Source organism: Leishmania major, chromosome 4, assembly GCF_000002725.2.
Source record: "Leishmania major strain Friedlin complete genome, chromosome 4".
Classification (NCBI taxonomy): domain Eukaryota; phylum Euglenozoa; class Kinetoplastea; order Trypanosomatida; family Trypanosomatidae; genus Leishmania; species Leishmania major.
Genome location: NC_007245.2, coordinates 383,255 through 406,369, shown reverse-complemented (window position 1 = coordinate 406,369; position 23,115 = coordinate 383,255). Strand labels below are relative to the sequence as shown.

At 62.6% G+C, this 23,115-nt stretch overlaps 10 protein-coding genes across 10 annotated transcripts; all 10 read left to right on the top strand.

Annotated features, from left to right (window-relative positions):
• Positions 1 to 94: 94 nt before the first annotated feature.
• Positions 95 to 2,767, top strand: LMJF_04_1080 (conserved hypothetical protein; the record flags this gene model as incomplete). The annotated part of the gene is made up of 1 exon (XM_883526.1): positions 95 to 2,767. The coding sequence occupies one exon, from the start codon at positions 95 to 97 to the stop codon at positions 2,765 to 2,767; it is 2,673 nt and encodes an 890-aa protein (XP_888619.1).
• A 739-nt stretch (positions 2,768 to 3,506) lies between these two features.
• Positions 3,507 to 3,896, top strand: LMJF_04_1070 (conserved hypothetical protein; the record flags this gene model as incomplete). The annotated part of the gene is made up of 1 exon (XM_883525.1): positions 3,507 to 3,896. The coding sequence occupies one exon, from the start codon at positions 3,507 to 3,509 to the stop codon at positions 3,894 to 3,896; it is 390 nt and encodes a 129-aa protein (XP_888618.1).
• A 530-nt stretch (positions 3,897 to 4,426) lies between these two features.
• Positions 4,427 to 5,884, top strand: LMJF_04_1060 (hypothetical protein; the record flags this gene model as incomplete). The annotated part of the gene is made up of 1 exon (XM_883524.1): positions 4,427 to 5,884. One exon carries the CDS (start codon positions 4,427 to 4,429, stop codon positions 5,882 to 5,884), a length of 1,458 nt encoding a protein of 485 aa, XP_888617.1.
• Positions 5,885 to 7,056: 1,172 nt separating this feature from the next.
• LMJF_04_1050 (acyltransferase-like protein, copy 2) lies at positions 7,057 to 8,127 on the top strand (the record flags this gene model as incomplete). The annotated part of the gene is made up of 1 exon (XM_883523.1): positions 7,057 to 8,127. The coding sequence occupies one exon, from the start codon at positions 7,057 to 7,059 to the stop codon at positions 8,125 to 8,127; it is 1,071 nt and encodes a 356-aa protein (XP_888616.1).
• Positions 8,128 to 9,906: 1,779 nt separating this feature from the next.
• On the top strand, positions 9,907 to 11,064 carry LMJF_04_1040 (acyltransferase-like protein, copy 1; the record flags this gene model as incomplete). Its single annotated transcript, XM_883522.1, has 1 exon — positions 9,907 to 11,064. The coding sequence occupies one exon, from the start codon at positions 9,907 to 9,909 to the stop codon at positions 11,062 to 11,064; it is 1,158 nt and encodes a 385-aa protein (XP_888615.1).
• A 2,194-nt stretch (positions 11,065 to 13,258) lies between these two features.
• Positions 13,259 to 13,843, top strand: LMJF_04_1030 (conserved hypothetical protein; the record flags this gene model as incomplete). Its single annotated transcript, XM_883521.1, has 1 exon — positions 13,259 to 13,843. The coding sequence occupies one exon, from the start codon at positions 13,259 to 13,261 to the stop codon at positions 13,841 to 13,843; it is 585 nt and encodes a 194-aa protein (XP_888614.1).
• Positions 13,844 to 13,999: 156 nt separating this feature from the next.
• Positions 14,000 to 14,626, top strand: LMJF_04_1020 (conserved hypothetical protein; the record flags this gene model as incomplete). Its single annotated transcript, XM_883520.1, has 1 exon — positions 14,000 to 14,626. The coding sequence occupies one exon, from the start codon at positions 14,000 to 14,002 to the stop codon at positions 14,624 to 14,626; it is 627 nt and encodes a 208-aa protein (XP_888613.1).
• Positions 14,627 to 15,200: 574 nt separating this feature from the next.
• Positions 15,201 to 15,869, top strand: LMJF_04_1010 (conserved hypothetical protein; the record flags this gene model as incomplete). The annotated part of the gene is made up of 1 exon (XM_883519.1): positions 15,201 to 15,869. The coding sequence occupies one exon, from the start codon at positions 15,201 to 15,203 to the stop codon at positions 15,867 to 15,869; it is 669 nt and encodes a 222-aa protein (XP_888612.1).
• A 1,583-nt stretch (positions 15,870 to 17,452) lies between these two features.
• On the top strand, positions 17,453 to 20,989 carry LMJF_04_1000 (putative chloride channel protein; the record flags this gene model as incomplete). Its single annotated transcript, XM_883518.1, has 1 exon — positions 17,453 to 20,989. The coding sequence occupies one exon, from the start codon at positions 17,453 to 17,455 to the stop codon at positions 20,987 to 20,989; it is 3,537 nt and encodes a 1,178-aa protein (XP_888611.1).
• Positions 20,990 to 21,527: 538 nt separating this feature from the next.
• LMJF_04_0990 (conserved hypothetical protein) lies at positions 21,528 to 22,862 on the top strand (the record flags this gene model as incomplete). The annotated part of the gene is made up of 1 exon (XM_883517.1): positions 21,528 to 22,862. The coding sequence occupies one exon, from the start codon at positions 21,528 to 21,530 to the stop codon at positions 22,860 to 22,862; it is 1,335 nt and encodes a 444-aa protein (XP_888610.1).
• Positions 22,863 to 23,115: the final 253 nt, after the last annotated feature.

Below are 23,115 nucleotides of genomic sequence, written 5' to 3'. Positions count from 1 at the left end.
CTAGGCCACACACACGCGTCGTCTCCTCCCCCCTGGCCGCCTCTCTGCACGTATCGTTCTCTTCTCTCATCACCGTGTGCGTGCACCGGCCATCATGTCCTCTCGGCAGATGCGCCGTTTACAGGATCTCGTCGATCGCGCCACCGGCCTCGACGCAGACGACTTCGACGACGACGATGCCGTGCCGAGGACGATGCAGGTGAGGAAGTCGGTCCACCACCGCCAACAGAAGAAGTCGAAGAAGAAGACGGGGGCTGCTGCCTCACCGCCCCCCATGCCGACAACGTCTGCCGCACGACAGGTGCCAGGGACTGACATCGTCGCGGACCCTCCTACGCTCTCGTCGAGTACATCAGAGCGACCCAAGAAGGGAAAGATCGATGCAAGCAAGGCAGCGACCTCTGCTCCAGCACCGCCGCCGGCGACCAGCGCGACGACGGACGACTGGGAGGAGGTGAGCGAAGATGAGGTGCACACCAACGGCAGCACGGCAAAGCCGTGTTCGAAGAAGGCACAGATGGAGGACGCGGTGACCCGTGCGGAGGAGACCGCCGCCGCCGCCGAAGACGCTAAGAAGCGTCGGAGGGCGGAGAGGAAGAAGTCGCGGCGGCAGCAGCGGCGACAGCAGCAGGCGGAGGAGGAGGAGGCGCTACTGGATGCCGTATTGGCTCGGCGCCAGAATGAGCAGGTTGACCCTGCGAGCAGCAATGGCGTCGGCAGTCCAGTAGCGGAGCATCACCCCGCTGGTGGGCCGGTGCTGGTCGCAGCATCTTCAACGGGAACGGGCCCGTCAATGGGTGGTGCGGTGGCAGGAGGCAATGCTGGCGAGACTTCGTTTCTTCAACTCGTGATGGCCTGCGACGCCAATCAGCTCGACACGCGTCTGGAACGGATTCGCATGTTTGGCGTAGAGGCAGTCGAGGACGTCGGCGACGATCGCACGCCGCACCGCCGCGCTGACGGCCGCGTGCGGGACACCGGCAGCGTCTCCTTCTTCCCCGCACATCACATGACGGTGAAGTTTGTTCACAGCGCCTTCGCAACGCCCAACCGCTATCGCTGGATCCCGTACGACTCCCTGGGCATTTTCCTCACCACCGAAGAGGCGCGCGACGAGTGGGGCCAGGCGTGGCGCGCCTACCTCCTCGTCTGCTCCTCCAATGCCTTTCAGCGCGCGCAGGCGTCGCTGGAGGCGTGCCAGGAGCGGTTGGGCGGCGTGCAAGACCTCGTCGACTGCCTTGCGCGAAACCGCGTCTACCACATTCCGACCCTGCTGCAGTGCGTGTACGCGATGGAGGCCACCGGAGAGAGCGCCTTTGCGATGGAGCTGCTGGACGTGGCGCTGTACCAAGTCGGCGTCGTGCTGCGCCGTTTTACGCTCGCCGGAACATGGGTGTCGCGGCAGCTGCCATGCCACCGCAGCGCCAACACGCTCATCTTTCAAGTGCTGCAGCGCGGCGTGCATGCGGCACTGAAGCGCGGCTGCCTGCGCACCGCCTACGAGCGCGCTCGCTGCCTTCTCTCCCTCGACCCAGACGACCCGTGCGGCATGTTATTACTGCTCGACTACACCGCGCTGCGAGCGAAGCGGTGGGTGTGGCTGCTGGAGGTGCGCCACCGCGCCCTTTCAGTGCGTGCAGCTCGCAGGCAGCCTCGCCGCGGTGCTGCCGCCGAGTCCGAGGAGGCGGATGTGAAGGAGGCGCTGGCGGCTGCGGGGCTGACGCTGCGTGACGCCGCGCTCGCCGAAGACGTGCTGCGCCTCCCCAACTATGCGTTCAGCTGGGCGCTGGCGAAGCACTTCATTGAACGCGAGGAAGCGCGTCAGCGCTCCGACGAGGTGAGCGGCGGTGCGGGCCGGCCGTCAAAGGTGCTCCGCGGGCTCACGGCTGCGCAGCGTGCTTCCCTGGCGGCCACCCCGTCCGCAGTGGAGCTGCTCTCAGCGGCGGTGCTCCGCTTTCCACAGGCGGCGGCTCGCCTGGTGGACGGGCTCGGTGGTGTCGACGTCGTGTGTGGCACCGAGGGAGCAACGCTCTCGTCGTCATCCCAGGCAAGTGTGTGGCAGCAGCTCGTGTGGCAGGCAGGCGGCCACCCTGACAGCGCCGCGGATGCCGCCGTGCACAACCGCCTGGCCGATTTATTCGTGACCCGTCACGAGGAGCTGTGGAAGCTGAGCGAGTGTGTCTCGCTTCTGCGGCATGTCGTTCGGCGTATGCTCTCCGAGCCCGCCACTGGCGTCCGTGCTGCCGACAGCGGTGACGGCAGTGAGGAAAACGCCAACGAGCCGGCGTCTGTCATCTGTGTGGGCCAGACACGCTACCGCAACATCACCCGCGATTCCGTCATGGGCGCGAGTGTGGCGCCGATTCCTGCCGATCTGCTCGAGCCCGACGCTGCGGAGCTGGCCATGGCACAGGAGGCTGCCGCGCTGGGTCTAGGGGCTGGTGAGGACGGCGCGCAGCCGGCCACCGTGCAGCGGGTCATGCAACTGCTGCGGGGCAACCTGGAGACGTTCGGTGAGAACGAGTACGTGCGCAACCTGCTCGACGAGGTGCGACGCGAGTTCCACGACCGCATCTGGGGCGGTGCCCGCGAAGGGTCTGGAGACGACGAGGCTGGCGGCGAGGTGCGCGACTGGTACGATGTCGACGAGAGCGAAGACAGGGAGGAGCAAGAGTGGTACAGCGTCGCCAGCGGTGGGAGCGAGGACGCCGACGATGACGTAGCTCCCAGCGATGCTGACGAGGTCGGCGAAGCGGCGCGCCAGTGAGGGCGTGCGCTGATAGCGGCTCTGCTTCAACCGATTATCGTCGCTTCCTTCGTTCTCGTAGCATCCTTCACCCCCCAACCAGCCAACTCCCCCCCCCCTTCCATCTTTTTTGCGGCACTGCAGGCGGGCAACGACGCTGGCAACGTGCGCACAAGAGGCAGTGCGCTTGCGTACACGTGTGTGTGTGTGTGTGTGTGTACTGCGATGCGGTATAATGGACAAGAAGCTTTCAAAATCCTGCAGCTGAGACTGGCCATGACGAAGGGGAACCGAAAGGGGGAGCAACGGCGTGAGCGATGGATGTCCGGGGGCCGCTGTTGTTGTACCGACACATGCGTCATCTCGTTGTCTATCCGGCGTTCCATCCGACGTGCCCGGTAGTGTCGGGGCGAGAGGGGTCACCGTTGACGCGAGAACCACGGCGACGGCCACTCAGGTGCTTGTGTCCTCTGCTCACTGCTCCTCACCGCCGTCGCGAACTCGCTCACGCTGCGTTCAAGCTCGCCCTAACGCGCCATAAAGGTCTGGGCGAGGCTTGTCGACGGCGCGCGCGCGCCAATGATGATGATGGTGTGTGTGAGACGGCGTCCTGCCAGGCAGCGCGTGCAGAGGGACCGCCGCCACGCGCCCTATCCTTCCTCCTTCCCAACGTGCCTCCCTTCTCCCACACTCCACCCCCTTCTTCTGAACCTGCGGTGGCAAGCAGTCACGGCCGTGTGCCGGCAAGAATTCGTGCCACATGTGGCCCTTCTCTTCCGCGGCCGCCAACACGCGGTCGTCATCATCCATAGCGGCGTCGCTGCCGTTGGAGCGGCGCCTGATTCGTGTCAGCAAGGCAGACATTAGCCGCGTCACCGCCGACGACATCAAGCGCGTGAGCGCTCGCCTCACGAACGACGAGCTCACCACCTCACTGCGGCTTCTGGTCGAGACGAATCGACTTGGCGATGTGCTCGCCTCGGCATCGTCCTCGGCCTGGACGGAGGCGGTCGCGGAGGTGACGGAGGCGCGAATGGGGCTGAGTAGCAACGTGATGCGGGACCGCATGAGCCTCCTGTACAACATCTTGCCGTACGTATCGGACAACTTCCTCAGCGTCATGGGTAGCTCCTACTCACGCGACCCGTAGCGCTGCTCTTCGTCTCCGTGTTACACATCTGAACCCGCCCATACGCATGAAGAAAGGATTCATCATTCGTGGAATGCTGGTAGCGCCGCGCTTGGGTATCGCCGCATGCTGTACGACGTGCCACCTAGAGCAGAAGGGGGTGGGCCAGCGGCAGCATCGTCTCGCCCATCGTGGCCTGCCCAGCTCACCTCCCGCCCTCCCTCTGCCTTGGCGCCTTCATTGACTGTCCTTTTTTTTTTTCCTCGCCCTCTCTCTCTCTCTCTGTCTCCCTCACAGCAGCGCCAAGCACACCGGCATACTCACCAGCGCGCTCACCGAACAGATTCGTAGACATACCTCGCCGCCTCGTCACCGGGACAGATCAGCACGTCCTCTCACCCCTCGCAAGACGCGCCTGTAACGGACGCTGCTCGCGCTGGGGTGCGTGTGTGTGTGTGTGTGTGTGTGTGTGTGTGTGTGTGTGTGTGTGTGCGTGTGTGTGTGTGCGCGGTCGTCTCTTTCCCCTCTTTCTCCCTCCACGTCTCTTAGACATGTCCGACGCTTCTGCGTCACCGTCGCCGTCCGTCGCACCCTCTCCCGAGTTCACCCTTCGTGACTACGTGGTGCATCAGCGTGCGTTACAGCAGCTGCTGCGGTCTCAACCGGTGTGGCTGCTCGATGACGTACTCGGCCTGCGGTATCGCGCACGACTCCGGCTGCGTCTCTCACCGCGCCCACAGCTTCACTTCACGGAAGATGCCGAAGATGACTCTCACTCCTTCGAGACGGACTGGCCGTCGAGTAAACGCCACGACGCAGCAGAGCACGGTAACAATGACTTCCAGGCATCCGCCATGGATGATGGATATCCTGTCGTCCCTCTCACCCCCGCCTGCAGTATCGAGCCGGCGGCGGAGGCAGATGAGGCGTGCGGCAGTGGCGTGCGTCTCCGTATTGCTCCTGACGCTGCCTGTGGTGCCGCCGCGTCAGCCGATTCCCTCTCCTTTCTCATCATCCCTGCTTCCACGGAGGCAGGGCTCACCCCCGCCTCAGCCTGGGTGACGGTGTTGCGTCGTCTCTGCCGTCTGTCCAGTGCGCCGCCGCGCGCGAGTGGCGTTGTCGACGCTACTAAACGATTGAAAGGCGATTGGGGCACACCGTCGGCGCCCTGTCACGTTGATCCCGTATCGACGGACCAAAATGGCGTCGTCACTCCGTCAGCGGTCAATGAAGGTGATGAGGGCATGTTGACGATCGCCACACCAACCCCTAGCTCCTGCGGTGGCTATGCATCGTCTCCCGTTTCTGTGGAGGTGCCTCCTGTGTCTTCGCCGGCGCACCTGATAGCCGGTACAATTCTTGACAGGGATGTGGAGGAAGACAGGCGGCAACTAGAGCGCCTCACCGAGGCCCTGCGCGCCCGAACTCGCGAAGCGGCGGAGCTCAAGGCGCAGCTGCGACAAGTGACTACGACGACGCCGTCCCTAGCTTCCGCACGGCTCGATCCAACGCTGTCGAACAGGTCTGCCGCGGTCGACAGCACTGCTGCTGCCACACCTGCGGTAGTGGCTGCTGGCGAGGAAGTGGAACGGCCTCCAACAATGGCGCACGTGAGCAGCGGCCTCGTGCCGGCACTGCAGGGGTTTCCGCCTCACCTCGCCGAGATGTCTTCCGAGGATGACGACGACAACGAGAGCGGTGGCGACGACGATGAGGACGGCTCTTCGGGCGAGCACGGCGCTGGCCGAGCGGCACCGAACTGCTTCAGAGGCAGCCCCAGCAGTGCGGCATTCATCCTCTCCGAAGACTCGGCACGGCCACAAGCGCCACGCAGCGGTCATGTGTGCAACCTCGGCTCCCTCGGCCCCACGTGCGGCGATGAGGACGCGCTGCGCATTTACAATGAAATCCACGGAGGTCACAGCAGCAGCTGCAGCAGCGACCGCCGCTCCTCGTCCTCATCCATGTCAAGCGCGACCTCGGTGAGCATGCCGCAGCCAGCTGGGTGACTTTGGCTCGTGCGGGCCCACACCACCGCCGCGCGTGTGTCGGCAAGCATCGTTGCGTGCACTACGAAGAGAGGTGGCGCTTGTGCGTCCCCATGCTGAGAGGAGACGATTTAGAAAGCGAGAATGGGGAGATACAAGCTGCCTCTGCGTGTGGGGTGGGGGTGGGTGAGGGTATATGCATGTCTGTGTATGTATGTGTACATGTGTGTGGGGGGGGGTGCCCAAGGAACATAAAGAAAGGCCGAACGGCACGCGCACACATCTGCTCTCTCGACGGCGGGGCACATTACGTAGGAACGGCCATCGCCTCCACCACCCGGTCCCTCAAACGAAGGCGTTCCCGTTTTCTGACACGGGCTCAGTATCGTGCTTCATCTCTCCTCTCCTGCCGCTCCTTCCGTCGCTCACTGCCACACACGCGTTGCCATCTCGCTACACGCGCTCGTCCTTTTCTTCAGAAGGCTCCCTCCTCCTCTCCCGAACGACGGGTGGGGGGAGGGGAGGGGGCGCACACCGCAGCGCGTGGTGCCTCAGCGGCCAGTGCACGCCCACTCTCCGGGTGGAAGCCGAGCAGACCTCCCCCTCCCCCCCATCCTATCCCTTTGCCGGTGCCGGGCCACTTCGCGTGGTGGCAGGGTCAGGGTGCCTAGGACGTGAGAGGGGGAGGTCAGAGCAACCGGCGGCCGTGCACACGCTTGTACGATCCATATGGACGGGCGACGTGCCAGCGTGGTTGGAGCGTGTCTCCCCGACCCGGGCCCCCCCCTCACACCGCCTACCGCTGCTTGGCACCACGCGGATAGGGGGGGGGAGAGGGAGGGGGGTGCCTGTGGCAAGGCCGTGGGCGGGCGTTTGAGGGGAGGAGAGTGGGCGTGGAGTCCCGCTCTTTGCACGAAAGCAGACCGAGCGCGTTGAGTCTTTACCGCGGCCCTCCTCCTCCTCCTGTTGTCGCCGTTCGGCTCTTTTTGGGGTCTCCGCTCCGTCGGCACGCCTCCTTCGCACCTCTCTGTCGGTGTGTCGAACTACGTGTCCTCCCGCTGCTCGTCTCCAACTCTTTATCTTGTGTTCCTTGCTGCTGCTCTTCTCGCGGGCCTAGATAGGGGACGGGCACCAACACACCAACACACACACACACGTGCAGCACCGCGTGTATTCCCTCGCTCTCGGTAAAGATGGGTGCAGCGGTGGCTCGCGTAGTACATGAGACGGCTGCACGGCTGCCGCACCTGACGGGCAGACAGCAGGGCGCCCTGCTGGCCGTCGCACTCGGCACCGGCTACACACTTCTCCGCCAGCGCCTCGTGCCGAAGTGGGTCATGCAGAAGTGGTTTCTGCTCTCCTCCACCGCCCTGATCGTTCCATCCTCCGCACTCGTCTACCTGATCGACCCGCTCCGCTACCTCGGAGTGCCGCGGCGGTGTGTGCAACGCATCTGCGTCTTCATTTTCGGCTGCATTTTCAAGGCTGTCTGGTGGGTCAACCCACAGATCCGCATGCACGTGCAGTTCGACGCCAACGAGCACGGAAAGCCGGCGTGCTGGGACGACATCGCCCGTACCGGCGCCGCCTTCGCACTGAACCACACCTCCTTCTGGGATGCCTTCGAGATGGTCGGCATTACGCCCATGTCGCACCTAATACAGATGCGCACACTGATGAAGTCGTCGCTGCGCAAGATCCCGATCTTCGGCGGCGTCTTCGACCGCGTCGGGCACTTCCCCGTGTACTTCAAGTCGGACGCAGACGGCAATTTCCACGTGGACAAGGAGAAGCAGGCGATAGTGTCGCAGCACATGCGCTGGCACCTGCGCCTCGGCGGCAACCTCGTCTTCTTCCCTGAGGGCGCCGTCAACAAAACCCCGGAGACGCTGCAGGCGTTCCGCTACGGCACCTTCGCTACCGTCATCGAGCATCGCCTCCGCGTCTACTACGTGGTGTCCGTCGGCAGCGAGAAGACGTGGCCGCCGCGAATGGGGTGCGGCGGTCTGCCGGCCGACGTCCATATCCGCATCGGCGCCTACCCGATAGACTTCGACGGGGACTCCAGCAAAAACGTTGCGGTGGGGCTGCAGATGCGCATGCAGCAGGTGCGGGACGAGATCGCGGCTGAGGTAGCCGCCGCGGAGGAAACGCGAGGGCGGCGACGCAACGGTTCAGTGTTGGAGGCGAAGGGGGCAAAGACGCTGGACATTGCGCCGCCCCACGCTGCTCGTGAGGTTCATGCAACAAGGGCGACGACGTAAACCCGCCATAAAACCTCAGCGGCCCGCAAGTGGCATTGTTGTACAGAGAGCCGACCGTTGTCGTCGTGCGAGGAAACGAGGGGGGGGGGTGGAGTGGAAAACAGTCCACCAAGGGGTGCCTGCAGTCCCACGGTCACCGAAGCGCGTGCAGGAAAGCACAAGCTTCATGCGCGCCACCCTGCCTCTCCACCTAGTCACCCCACTGCCACGATAACGCCCCCGATCCCGCCCTCTGTGTGTGTATGTGTAATGATCTCCTTACTTGCTCCCTGTCATAGGCGCTTACTTGGTTCGCAACTGATTCGTAACGCTGATGTGTTCGTGGCGTCCCTATATTCTTGTGTGCTCATGACTTCGTGCTGGAGAAACGTGGTTGATGGCCCCTCCTCCTCCCCGTCTTTCTTCGTCTGTGCGCGAGCGGATTTTTATGGAGGAAGGCGTCGACGACGCTCTTCAGCTCCCCTCATCCGCTCACATAGCGTGTGCGTGTGTGCCTGCGCATGTGCGCGTCGATGTTGGCTGTCACGAGGCTCCACTTCGCGTTTCTGCTTGCCTTACGGCGTGCGCTCTCTTCTTCATCACCCGCTTTTGCTCACACGTCTGTCGCCGAGGTGCACGGCGGGCAGAGGCGGGGGAGGGGGAGCACGTCGGAGGGCGCAGGAAGCACCCGCTCAGCTGTCATCGCGGCGTATAGAGTCCAGCGCTCACGTCCTCGACTCTTTTTCCCTGTATTCATTGTCACACCGTCGCACACGCACAGCCGGCAGGGGTGCCGCGTCGCCCTCCCGCGTCGAGCCTCCGTGTGAGAGGATGGAGTGCAGTTCTATGGCACCTCGACATTCCTGCGGCCTTTCTCCACGTCCACCCCCTCTAAGACAGCAGCTAATGTGGCATCGAAGCGGGAGGAGAGAAGGAGGGAAGGGCAGGGAGGCGGCGGCGAAGAAGTCACGGCCAACGCGGCGCATGTATGTTGCCCATGTGATGCGCTCGCTTGCTCGGCCTTTGCCCTCTCTCTCTTCACCTCCTCTCGGCTCGGTGCCGCCAAACAAGGCTGGAAACAACTTGCACACGTCTTGAAGGTGTGGAAGCAGGGGCACATCCATCTGCGGATCATCCACGTGCCTTCACTCGCCCTCGTCATCTCAGTTCTCGTCGAGCCCCCGCACGGCCCTGCTATCGGGAGTGTATGCGAGGGATGCATAGAGAGGCCCACACCTACACAGACACACAGAGAGGAGGTGCGTCCCACCATTGCGTTCCCTGTAGGCTTGTATTTCTGGATACGCGACAGGCCAACCATCCGCTTCATCCCCTCGCCAGCCGCCTACTTGATTCACTCCCTCCTCCTCTCCCGAACGACGGGTGGGGGAGGGGAGGGGGCGCACACCGCAGCGCGTGGTGCCTCAGCGGCCAGTGCACGCCCACTCTCCGGGTGGAAGCCGAGCAGACCTCCCCCTCCCCCCCATCCTATCCCCTTGCCGGTGCCGGGCCACTTCGCGTGGTGGCAGGGTCAGGGTGCCTAGGACGTGAGAGGGGGAGGTCAGAGCAACCGGCGGCCGTGCACACGCTTGTACGATCCATATGGACGGGCGACGTGCCAGCGTGGTTGGAGCGTGTCTCCCCGACCCGGGCCCCCCCCCTCACACCGCCTACCGCTGCTTGGCACCACGCGGATAGGGGGGGGGAGAGGGAGGGGGGTGCCTGTGGCAAGGCCGTCTTTATCCCCCCTGCATTGCTAGCTTGCTCTCCGTGTGTGTGTGTGTGTGTGTGCGTGTCTGCATGTGTATCACACACCAACATCAGGCTGTCGACGGCGCGGCCCGCGCCGTCGACAGGCGGCACAGTACTCCCTCGCCGCATCTGCCTCTGCCTCTGCCTCTGCCTCTGCCTGCCCAAACTACGCAGCACATTTTCTCCCACGTCATAGAAAGCGACGCAGCCGCAGAGGTGCAGAGCGATAGAGGACGTCGGCGAAAGATGGTCAGCAACTCTGTCCTCGTCGTGTCGATCGCCTGCGCGATATGGTACGTGCTGCTTCGCCAGCGCCTTGTCCCTGTCAAGCTCATGCGGGCGTGGTTTCTGATGGTCAACATCCTGACAATTCTGCCGGTGTCGGCGCTGACGAAGCTCGTTGTGCAGCTTGGCCGCCTCGGTGTGCCGACGTACTGCGTGCAGCGGCTGTGCATTATACCGCTGGTTGTGGCCTTCCGCATGGTGTGGTGGCTTAACCCGCAGATCCGCGTGCACCTCTGCTTTGAACTCGATGGGAGCGGCCAGCGGCTGTCGTGGGAGGGCATCAGTCAGCATCACAGCGCGTACGTCGGCAACCACGCCTCCTTCTGGGACGTCTACGCCTTCATTGGACTGACACCGTTTAGGCAGCTCCTCAACACACGCACGATGATGAAATCGTCGCTGCGCAAGATCCCGATCTTCGGCGGCGTCTTCGACCGCGTCGGGCACTTCCCCGTGTACTTCAAGTCGGACGCGGACGGTAACTTCGAGGTGGACAAGGAGAAACAGGCGCAGGTGCAGGAGGGCATCGACGCCCACATCGCCAGCGGCGGCAACCTCGCCTTCTTCCCTGAGGGCGCCATCAATAAGAATCCGCGGGTTCTGCAGACGTTCCGCTACGGCACCTTCCACACCATTTTCAAGCACCGCATGGAAACCTACTACATGGTGCATGCGGGTGCCGAGAAGACATGGCCGTGGTGGACGATGATTGGCGGCATGCCGACAGACATGCACGTACGCGTTGGCCGCTTCCCTATCGACTACGATCACGAGGACAGCAAGGACGTCCCAAGGCGAATGCAGCAGCACATGCAGAAAGTGTACAATGAGATTCTAGCGGAAACGGACGCCAAGGACGCCATCAGCGCCGAGGCGACGGCGTCCTGCGCGGCAACCCCAACGCTGGGGAAGCAGAGCTGATGGGGAGTGATGTAAGGCATGGGGGGCTTTGCGCCCTGCAGTCACTGTATGGTGAGTGTCGGCGGACGGTTCAGCAAGGGACGGCGTGCGAGACAGGCCCAAACCGGGACATGAAGGGGGAGCGCTCGATGCGGTGACGGAGCAGTGTACTGTCGCGCATGAGCATCGCTGAGCGCCTACGTGCTTCGACTTCGCCCCTCCTCACTCGGCCGCCTTATCTTTCGCCCCCCCCCCACACACACACACCACCACCACCACCACCTGACCCCGTTACGCTGCTACGCGCGGTGTAGAATATATACATATATATGCATAGGCTCGATATCTGCTGCTGCTGTCTCTGTCTCGAACATGCACACACGCCTCCGTGATTGCGCCTCTTCGGCCTGTGCAGATCCGCTCGTTCTCATTCTCGTCCCTTAATGTTATCCGTCATGCTCTTGTTGTGGTGGTGGCGTGGTTGAAGACAGGCCGAGGGTAGAGCGGTCGTCGGCTATGCCCTGGCGCATGGCGGCTCACCTTCTCTCAACGTCACGGTGCACGGGCACCGCTAGCATCACTAATCTGTAGCGAGGTGCGCAGATGTGTACATGTGTGGAGGTGCGCACGTATTATATACTTGTATGTGTAGATGTGTGTGTGTGTGTGCTGAGTGCTGAGTGCCGGGCAAGAAGAGAAAGGGCGGGCATGTGATGCAGGCGACAACGGCGGAAGAGGAGGCGTTGGAGCAGGAGAGAGGGATGCGCAGGCGCGCGTGGGCAAAAGGGCAAGTGAAAGATGTAGAAAAGGTCTGAAGCCGGACGGGCGATCAACGACGTGCGCCATCCCCTCCTCCTCACCGTTCTTCCTCCCTCAACCATCCCCCCACCCCCAGACGCTGGTACGGCTGGATGCGATGCATTCTTTGCATTATCATGTGCCATGTGCGCATGTGCGCACTCTCTCTCACTCCTATGGCACGCGTTGTCCGGTGCAGGCACGTGTCCTACTGCCCTCTGCCTCTCCCTTCCCTTCATGTTCGCTCAGGCGCATCGGGTGGATTTGAAGCCCATTGCATCGTCGACCTTAGCTGTCTGTGTGTGCGTACGAGGAAAGGGAAGGAAAGGACGTGGCGCGATGAGAGACGATGCATGCAGGTGTTGACGCACAAGGGCAACTCTCCTTCGTTTTCTGCGTTGGTTTGTGTATCTCTGTGGATTCTGTCAAGCTGCGAGGGGCACGCGCGTTCGTGTTCGGTGTTCTCACTTTTATTACTTATCTTGCTGCCCTCCTTTGGGGGAGAGGGGAGCTTGTCGCGGCAAGCACACGCGCACGCGCACGCCGCTGAGAGGGCAGCGACGTCGCCTCCCACTTATTGCTTGTTGCTATCCATCGTTTCTCTCACCTCTTCTCCATTCCGAGTAGAGCACTCCTGCTCCAGGAACTACCTCAGCGCACGCGCATCGCCGTCCTTTCACGCGCTCTCTCTCGAGGTCGCAAGCGGCACTTCCATCATCACCGCCCCAATGCCCGCGGGTGCAGAGATCAGGCGGGGAAAAACAAGAACAAGCGCATCAACTCCGTCTTTGTGTGTCGGGCGCGTTCGCTGTTGTTCGGGCGTCGGCGCCGCAGCGCATCGCCGGTGAGCATGTGGTCATGCGATGTACACGTGAACCACAGAGAGGAAAAGAATGCCAGCTTGAACACACACGTGTGTATGTGTGTGTGTGTGTGTGTGTGTGTGTGTGCACTGTTGCCTCTGGGCTGTCCTCCCTATCGTCACCACCACCACCACCATCTCTCCTCCCCTGCAATCTCTGCCCCCTTCGCTCCTCGCTCTCTCGCCGCCGCCGACGCTGCGGCCCACCGCCTCACTCATCTTCTGATGCTCTCCTGCCGCTTACAGCCCATCCCATCCGTTTACGCAAGCCCCTCCCCCTCCCCAGTGCTTACCATCACTTCTGCCATAGGCCAGCAGCCACCACCACCACCACCACCACCCCAAGAGCGAGGGTATAGGGTATATACCGCGAACTCCGCTATCAGCGTGCTTTGACCTCTCGCGTTCGTCCAAAGAAATCGATCGAAGCGGGAACCAAGAAAAACGAAAGGAAGCTGCTTAAATTACACTCCTGTCGTGCCCTCACACACACACACACGCACTTCACCTTTCTCTCTCACTCTCCTTGTCACTACCTCACCGCGCGCGCGCAACATGAGCGGGACTCACAATGGAGAGTTGCGGGCGCCGTCACGGCAGTCGTGCTGCCATCGCAGCTGGCCAGTCGTTTTTCTCATCATGTCGATCATCGTCGTCGTGCTCGCCTTTATTTGCGTCATCCTGGGCTTTCTGCACTCCGCCATCACCGTAAACGTGGGGTTCTTGGGTGTATACTGCCTCATCTTCAGCCTGCTCGCCCTCTCCGCAGAGGTGCTGCAGTTCTCATCGCTCAACGGAGTCCTGTTTGTTTGGATGAAATACTTCCACGTTCTTCTCTACTACCGCCCACGTGGCGTCTTCTACATCCTGTTCGGCGTCCTGCTGCTCGGCACCAGGACGGTCGAGATCATCGCCGGCGCCGTGGCCATTGCGCTTGGTGCGTTGATACTGCTGGTCAGCATGGTGGCAGGTATGCCCGAGTTCGAGGAGGCACCGGAGGAGGAGCCCCATCGGCGCAACGGCGGCCGCACATCGAGCGCGGCGGTGCGAGGGACTTCCCCAGGCACCAGGAGCAACGCGAAGACCAAGACCTCCGCCGCGCCGACGGGCTCCAAGTCACACCGTGAGCCCAACGTCTGAAGCTCGTGAGTGAGCGAGGCCTCGAGGGCATAGCGCGCCCCCCGGCCATGCGTGAATGCGTATGAGGACGAAAGTAGCTTCCAGGGTGGTGTGGCCGATGTCTTCGCCTTCGTCAGCGTCTACGCCGCGAAACCGCCGCTGCAGGAAACTCGCCTCATGCACCGCAAGGGCGAAAGGGCACTGAAGCGACAGTCTGCGCAGGCCGTCGTCACAAAAACATTCGAGACGGCCTTCGGTAAAGAGCAGGCCTGCTATGGAGAGAGCAGGGCGGGCAGAGGTCCCATCCCCTCGTGCCTCTCCTCCGTCTGGGAGCGTAGGCTGCCACCACTCCCCCGCACCATCCTCTCTCGCTACGCTTCGCATGCTCTCGCTTGTGCAGCAGCTCGGTGTGTGTGTGTGTGTGTGTGTGTGTGTGTGTACGTGTGTGTGTGTGTGTGTGTGTGTGTATCTGTGCCGTTGATGTCTGCATGCTGCATCCACCACCACCACCACCACCACCACCACCGCCCCCCCTTCCCCTTCCCCTTCCTTTGTTCTTTTCTGTTTACCTATATCTGTTCTTCTCTTACGCACACGCACACGCACACACACACACAGAGTGTGTGTGTGTGTGTGGTTTCGTGCGTGCGTGTGCAGTGGGTGTCTCTCGCGCCCCCTTTCCGCTCTTCTCCTAGAAGTATGTTGTCCGTGTCTCCCACCCTCGCTCACCGTGACGCCGCTTCTGCATGTATATGGTGTATGTATATATATATATATGTGTGTATATGTGTTTGCATGACGTGACGCCGCTGCCGCTCTCATGACGATGTTGTTGACTCGACGGTCTGAGGGCATTCCGTGACGTGCGCGACGGTGCGCCTATGCGCATGCGATATTCCTTCTTCTCTGATACCTAACCGGAGTGCCGAGGCAAACACAACAAACCAAGGAATGCGATACCCTCCCCTCGCCCCTCACGGTCCTAGCGCCACGATACTCAACGTCGGCGATACCGCCTTCATGCCAGAGCAAGCGGTGGTGCCGATGTGGGCAGCAGCGACGCGCGGTCGCGGTGGCAGCGGCAGCAGCGGAGGGCTCGCTCATGTCTTCCTCCACATGCCCCGCATATGCAGACAAGGTCGCACGCACCGATCTCTCTGCCTCATCCACCGGGCTTCCGTGTGTGTTTGTGCGTGTGCGCGCCGGCGAGTGCGTCACTGCCACGAAGGCGCAAGAAGAAACGGCGTCCGCACACGCACACGCGTGCGGCATTGCGCGGAAAACAACCATTAATCCGCTCTCCCTCCCCTCCTTTTCCCTCTGTGCCTCGTCGTCGCTTGCATCTCTTTAGCGGCACCTCGACAGCCCATCGTCCCTCATGAGCGACGACGGCCCTCCACCGGTGCATGACGCACATAAGCGGCCGCGTCGGACGACGTCGTCGCGTGGAGCCGGCCGCAGCGTCAAGGCCGCATCGTCTGCCACGTGCGCGGTGGCGCAGCGGCGTGCTGACCCACGTTTTGACCCGATGTTCGGACGCGCGGATAGACGCATGTTCGAGCAGAATTACGGCTTCCTGCGCGAGGCGGAGGCAAAGGAAGAGGCGGAGCGGCGCTTCCGCATCCAGTGCCTCAGGTGCGTCATTCGCCGCTGCGAGCTGGAGGAGGCCGGCGAGGACCTCGACGAGTACGACTTGTCCGACTACGAGCAGGAGGTCTTCGGCGAGGACCATCAGCGCGAGCTGCGGGAGATGAAGCTGACACCGCCACAGCGGCTCTACGCGGAACTTGAGCAGCTTCAGCGCGCTTCGCAGCTGTACGTGTCCAAGACGCGCGATGCCTCCGTCAAGGATCGGCGATCCAGCGTGAAGAAGGAGCTTCTGCGGAAGGAGGTGGTGGCTGTGAAGGCCGGCAGAAAGGCAAGGCCGTACTTCCCGAAGCGTGCCGAGGTAAAGCGTGCGATGACGGCAGACACCTTCTCGCGCCTCAACGACAAGGGCGGGAAGGCCGCGGTGGATCGCTACGTCATTCGCAAGCGCAAAAAATAGGAGAAGTGCGGAGCCGAGAGAGAGAGAGAGAGAGTGAAGCGGAGAGGCACGTATGGGCACTGAAGGACGACGAGCACGCCTTCTCCCCACCCCCTACCTCTCTCTCTCTTTCGCTGCCTGCCTGCCTCCCTCCCGCGCCCTCCTTCACTCCTTCCTTCCACTGCCACGGCCTGCTCGTGCTAAAGCGATCTGCTTCGCCCCCCCCCCGGGCTTCTGCCCCATCACCCCTCTTTTCTTCTGCGCGCGTGCGTGTTTGTGTGAGTTTGTGCGTGTGTGTGTATGGTTGCGGTTATGGCATCCGTTAAGACTGAAGCGGGCGATAAGCGGAGCTTGCCATTGCCAGCGCTGTGCCGTCGTTGCAGCAACTGGTGGCTGCGGTATGCATGCTGCTGTGTGTTGATGGAGATCGACTGGGTAAGAAGAGAAGGGCAACGCTGAATCACACGTTGCACGTCTGTGTGTGTGCGCGCCAACGAGGGCGGGTGTCGACCTCCATAAGTGAGATCCTGACTTGTGCCACGACTGCGACGCGGATCACTGCGACTGGCGAGAGAGGGCGTGTGGCGAAGCGCCCCGCGCCTGGAGATCAGCCGTGCACCCGCGGCACAAAGCCGCGGTGGGAGAACGAGACGCGTAACGGGTGCGTGCACTTCTGGGCAGTGTCGGCCCCTCGCCTCTGTCGTGCATGTGGAGTTGTACTGGGCAGCCCCTTCACGCGTCTCTCGCCTCTTTCTCCCGTCTCTGTCCCTCGTGCTCCTCGTTGGACTCTGATGGTGTGCTCTACAATGATCACCCACCGCGTACATCTTCGTCAGGAACCGTTGGACCACCACCACCGCTGCCGCATACACGCCCCCACCTCCCTCTCTCCCTCTCACACTTACTTCTCCATCCACCCGACACATGCACGCGCATGGTTTTGTCCATCAACGCTTCCGTACGAGCTAAAAGCATCCCTCACTCCATTCCAGACCGCCTGCTGTGCTCTTGCTGGCGGCTGCGGCCGACACTCTCTCTTGCCCCGACTTCATTCACCTACCATTCTGCCTGTCTGTGTCTGTGTGTGCTCGCCTTCGGCTCCGTGTCGTGTTGAGCGCGACCTCTTTATCGCTCCCCACCTCCCCCGCTCCCCCTTCCCTTCCCTCCTGCACACCTTACCGCCTTTTCTTTGTAAAGCCCGCTCCTTGCACGCCCCCTTCCTCCCCCCCCTCCATTTGCCATTCTTGTCTCTCTCCCTCATCCCTCGGTGTAGTCTGGCTGCTTTATCGGAACACGCACACGCACTCCTCCCTCCTCCATTCTTCTCTCTCCCCCCCCCTTTCCTATTAGTCAACGCGCGTCCTTGAGCAGACGCCAGTGTTCTCTTGTCAGCGCATCCCTGCCGCTTGCTTGCTCATCAACCATCGTGCAGACGCCAGGCGTGCGTGCACGCCTACACGGACGCACGTATTTACCGTGTCAGCTCGAGCTTGTGATTGATTGCGTGCGTGAGAGTGTCTCCGCCCGCTCTGTGTTGGACGCGCCGGCACGTAAGTAGGCACTGAAAGCACCACGCGTGGCGTCGCCAGGCAACGCTGGCTGCCATGCAGCTGTCGCCGGACGACTTTGAGGGCACGGTGGTGGGGCCGCCGCCGCACTACCGCCAGAGCTGGCTGGAGTGGTTCTGGCGTGCGCTGTGCGAGACGGCGAACCCGAACACGATGCACACGGAGTATCTGACGCCAGCGGAGCTGGAGAAGCAGGCGAGCTTCGAGAGCCTAGACTACTACAAGCCCTACCCGGATATGTACGTCGAATATCTGCGAGAGAGCCAAGAGGGCCGACGGTACCAATATACGCAGGGCGACGCGGCAGCCGCGTCGCCGATGACAGAGATGAGCGGCGGCATTTCACACGAGGCGGACAGCGGGAGTGCGGGGCGCACGCGCTACAGCGTTAGCTATCCCCTTGGCAGCATGGCCGAGAGCTTTGCTCGGCTCCAGATGGACACGGCGGAGCGCCATGTCACGCTGCGCTGGCTGTTGCACGTCGTGATCGCCCTCTCCGTTGGTGTCGTCGCCACAGTCGTGTCGTACGCCGTCGACATCCTCGAGAAGTACCGCGCCGAGGTGCTGTACCGCATCATGACAAGCCAACGGCACCGGTCCGTCGGCAACCTTCAGGGGCTCTTATACACGGTAGTCGGTTCCGTCGTGCTTGTGGCGATCGCCGCTGGCGTCGTGGTGTACTTCGAGCCCGCCGCGTCGGGCGGTGGCATCCCTGATGTGATGGCGTACCTCAACGGCGTCCACCTCCGCAAAGCCATGAACCTGCGCACTTTTATCGCGAAAGCCATCTCGTGCATCTGCGCCGTCGCGGGTGGGCTGCCCGTGGGGCTGGAGGCGCCCCTCATCCACCTCGGCGCTATCACTGGGGCCGGCGTGACGCAGGGCCGCAGTCGCACTCTTGGATTTCAAACATCGATGTTCCAGGCGTTCCGCAACAACAAGGATCGCCGCGACTTCATAACAGCTGGTGCGGCGTGCGGCGTGTCCGTCGCCTTTGGTGCCCCGATCGGAGGCCTGCTCTTCGTCATGGAGGAAGTCAGCAGTTTTTGGGACCAGAGCTCTAACGGACAGATCTTCCTCGCCACCATGCTGTGCTTCACCTTCAGCACCATTATCAACTCAATCGTCGAGGGCCGGCGGCTGCTGGGCTGGGTCTCGAACGCGGCCGCCGTGTTGTTCGAGGTCAACATCACCATACCGCTGAACCTGGTGTCCATCATTCCCTCGCTGTTCCTCGGCATCATCATGGGCTCCTTGGCTGCCTTCTTCACCAAAACAAACCTGATCCTTATCAAGTGGCGGCGCCGCGTGTTACGGCCATGCCAGTTCCGCCGCTTACTTGAGCCGGTTGTGATCGGCGCCGTCTTCTCCACCTGCATGTACGTCCTCTCCCTCGTCTCCCCGTGCGCCGAACTGCACGACATCGGCACTGTCAACGAGACGGTGCAGCAGTGGGGCACAGAGGGCGGCTGGCGCCTCTTCAACAACACCTGCACCAAGCCCAAGACGTACTCGCCGCTCGGCACGCTCAACATGGCCTCTGGCAAGAACACGATCCGCCATCTCTTCTCACGGCAGACGGCCGGGGAGTTCCCTGTGATGACGCTGATTGTGTATTTTCTCATCTACTTCGCCTCCGCCTGCATGGCCAGCGGCACGTCCGTGTCGGGTGGTCTTGTCGTGCCCAGCCTCGTGCTTGGCGCCGTCTTTGGTCGCCTGTTCGGTCTGCTCATGTTCCATATCGGCGTCGCGAAGATCCCTGACGTGCCGCGCGGCTACGCATCGGCAGATGCGTGGATGGACCCCGGTGTCTTCGCCCTCATCGGCGCCGGCGCCTTCCTCGCCGGCACCTCGCGCATGTCGATGGCCATCTGCGTCATCATGGTCGAGCTGTCGGCGGAACTGCACTACCTGCTGCCTGTCATGGTGGCGATCGTCATGTCCAAGACGACGGCGGACTGGCTGTGCGAGCCCCTGTATCACCAAATGCTGCTCATGGACAGCGTCCCTTACCTGCCACCAAACATCGTGAAGCCGGAGTTTGAGCAGCTGACGGCGGCGGACGTCATGGCGTCGGAGGTGGTGACGCTGCGGATGCGCGAGCGGACGGAGGTGGTGCTGGCCGCTCTGCGCGACAGCACACACCACGCCTTCCCCGTTGTAGAGGCCGTTCCGATCGACGATGGCGCCGCCGACGGCGATGATGTGAAGGCGAAGTCCCCGCGAAGAGAGTCCGCGAGCGCATTCGCACTGCGCAAGCAGGACGGCACGAAGCGCGGGTCTGGTGAAGCCAGCGCTCCCCCCGTCACCCCGGCTGGTGCGGTGGCGCCTCGATCTGCGACGAACACATCCACAGCAGCGTCGGCAGCGACGCACGTGCGCTACAAGTTTGTCGGCCTCGTCACTCGCGAAGATCTTCAGGTATACTTCACTCTTCCCCAGCTGCAGGAGTACAACGAGTCGCTGTCGACGACATCGCCGATGACCACGGTGCCGCTGACAGCCAAAGACAGCGACGGCTTCGGTGGCCGCCTTGCGCCGTGCGTGCTGGCCATCCGCCATCTCTCCTGGACGCAGTGGACGTGGCAGAAGAGTCGCCTTTTCTTTCGAACCTCGGACCGCTACGAGTGGGTTCGGACGCACATGCCGGACGGTATCCCGGGCAGGACGGAGGTGGGGGCCGGGAACGACTCCTTCATCAGCGAAAACCGCCTGCCGCCTGTCCTCGACCTCTCCCTTATCGTGAACCGCAGCCCATGGGTGATCCCGCCCTTCTTCAACTTGCAGATGACGTACCAGACCTTCCGCATGATGGGCTTGCGGCACATGGTTGTCGTCGACGGTGACACTGTGGCGGGCATGATCACCCGCAAAGACCTACTCGTCAACTCGCTGCGGCACAGAATGAAGGAACTCAGCGCGCGGCTAGCAACGGCGGACTCGGCTGCGCCGTCGCTGCCACCGAGCTACACGAAGCATGGGATACTCGGCGACCAGGTGCAGCGGTCCCACAGCGAAGGTGGCAGGGACGAAGTGGACGGTGGGCTGCCGACGCGGGCAGGGACACGCGCCAACAGCGCGGCCGGCCCACGCGAGTTCCGCGACTCCGCGAGCACCAACGGCCGTGGTGCTGTCTCGGCGTGGAAGTCACCATTGCCGAATGTCTTCGCCTCCGCAGGTGGCGAGGCGCCGACGAAGCCGCACGGGAGCTTTCTGCAGTCCACTGAAGCCGCGGGTGCGCCGGCAACGCCGAGTGCCTCAATCTCTTCGCCGCTGACAACCCTCTTCGGTTCCGCCTCGTCGCATTCGACGGTGCACGGCAATGGTGGTCCCGGGTTCCCCACCGCGTCCATGGTGGCGGCGGCGGCTTACAGGACGGCAACGTCGTCGCCCCCGCATGTCATCGCGCACGAGCCGCGTTCTGAGGCAGCCGCTGCGCTGTCGTGGAACGGCAGCAGAGGCGTCGCCGAAGCCGACACAAGAGACAGCAGCGTTGCCAACGTGTTTGCGAATGGACATCAAACACCCGCGACGTCGCCGTTGCCGGCGGATGTGATGTCGCTGTTCAACTAGAACACGCTGTGCTCTACAAACAAGGCGTTGTGGGGCGCACCCAGCCCCGCGCACATGTGTGGGCTGCTGTGGTGTCGGCGTGCTTCGCCTTGTGACCGCTGAGGCGGAAAAGGAGGGAGGGGGGGGGCACAGCAGCGTGTCGGCTCCACTTTCCTTCGCTCTCCTGCGCGTCTGTGTGCACTTCTCAGCGTACTACGTCTTCGTTGCTCTTTTATGTTGCTCGAACAGGCCCCTTGACAATGCTTGCCGATGTCGATGACGACGTCGCCCACGGCGGCGCGGACCCAACGTGCAGCTGGATTGCAGCGCTATAGCCGCCGCCGCCCCCCGCCCCCCCCCCTCTCCTCCTCTTTTTCTGCAGAGAAGGGGGCACGGCCGGAGAACAGGCGGCGTGTGAGCCGGCGCGCCCGCCGCCGCTTCGTCTCTTCGCCTCGGGGCTCTTCCGCTTCCCTGCCCCTGCTTCCGTCTTCCGAAGTTCTAGTGCTGCCTAGACACACACGCACACTCATACACGCCGCAGCATCAGCGCCTCCATCCGATGCGTGGCGACCGCTCGCCCTGCTCTCACGCGCGCTCCTCACAGGACGAGGACGTCTCTATCTATCTGTGTGTGTGTGTGTGTGCCTGTCCTTCGCTCTCAGCTCCATGCTATACGTCATCTGCCCCCTCCCATATTGCTCTTCCTGCTCCGCCTTGGCACATGCGCCAGCCCACCCTCACCCACACGCACGCGCACAGGGAGTCATTCCGTTTTCATAGAATAAGAGAGTGGCAGATACGCAACGAGTCGCACACACACACACACACACAAGCAGCTCGAATCGGCCCTTCTCCGCTACCGCCCACCCAGTCATCTGCCCAGCTGCTCCTGTACAGGAGCGTATCGCGGCGACGCCGTGTCTTGTCCTTCGCCTGCAGAGTCGGGCGTGTTCTCGATATTTCGCCTCCCTCCCTCCTCTCTCTCTCTCTTTCTCTGTGCGTGTGCGTGTGTGAGAAAGAGAGCGAAACACCGATGTCCTCGGACGCCGCGCTGGATGAGAAGCTCACGGAGCTGCTTCGCGTCATGGTGAGTCGTCTGCCAGTCAACAAGACGCTGCCAGCAGCGGTTGTGCAGCAGCTTCTGCGCGCCAAGTACGGTGACACGTACCCGGAGGCGTACGTGGAAAGTTGCTCGGCGTTTATCAGCGACACCGTCATGAAGCTCATGATCGAGAAGGAGAAGGCTGCCACAGCGGTGACGGCGAACGGCGACGCCAGTGACGAGGATGACGATGATGACGATGACAGCAACGCATCAGACGAAGACGACTCTGACGAGGGCGACTCGGAAGAAGACGAGGAGGAGGATGCAGCATCCGACTCTGACGATGAAGACTTCGACTCGGACGACGATGATGACGACGGTGACGACGACGATGACGACGCAGAGGAGCCAAAGAAGAAGAGTGTGCGTGCGGAGGAGGTGGACGGGATTGTACTGAAGGATCAGGAGGCGGCGGCAGCGCCCTCCTCGGCCGTGCCTGTGGCCGAGCGCTGCAAGGCCATGGCGGAATGCCTGCGCAAGCTGAGCTACCATGTTCGGGCCCCCACCGCTGAGGAGAGCCTGGAGGATTACCTGCGCGAGTTCCTCTTGGTCGAGTTCGAGAAGCACGGCATGGACCCGAACAAGTACAGCAAATCAGACATCAAGCGCTACCGCATCAAGCGCGAAGTGGAGCTGCTGCAGCAGGACGGAGCGAGTCTGAGCCTCGACCGCCGCAACCGTGCAGGCCGCGGCTTCAGCAAGGGGGCAGGCGGTAGCGGCTCACAGGCCAGCCCGTCTCCGTCGGCGGCATCGGCGCGGCAAGCATCGATGTTCCTCGACGACGAGTAGAAGGGCGCCATGGCGGAGCTCCTCCCTGGATCGCAAACGCGGCCATCGATTGCTCTGTCTTACCTGCCGCTCCCTTGCTCGACTTCCAAAGTCGCGGTAGGGCTGTGTTGTTGTCGAGTCGTCGTGTACGCGCGCGTGTGTGGGGGGGGGGGGGCGGGGAGGTGGCGCTCACTCTCTCTCTCTCTGTGCACGCCGAGGACTTCGTAATGGTGGTTGACTGGATTTGTTCCCCTTCGCCGTAGATAGACATTGT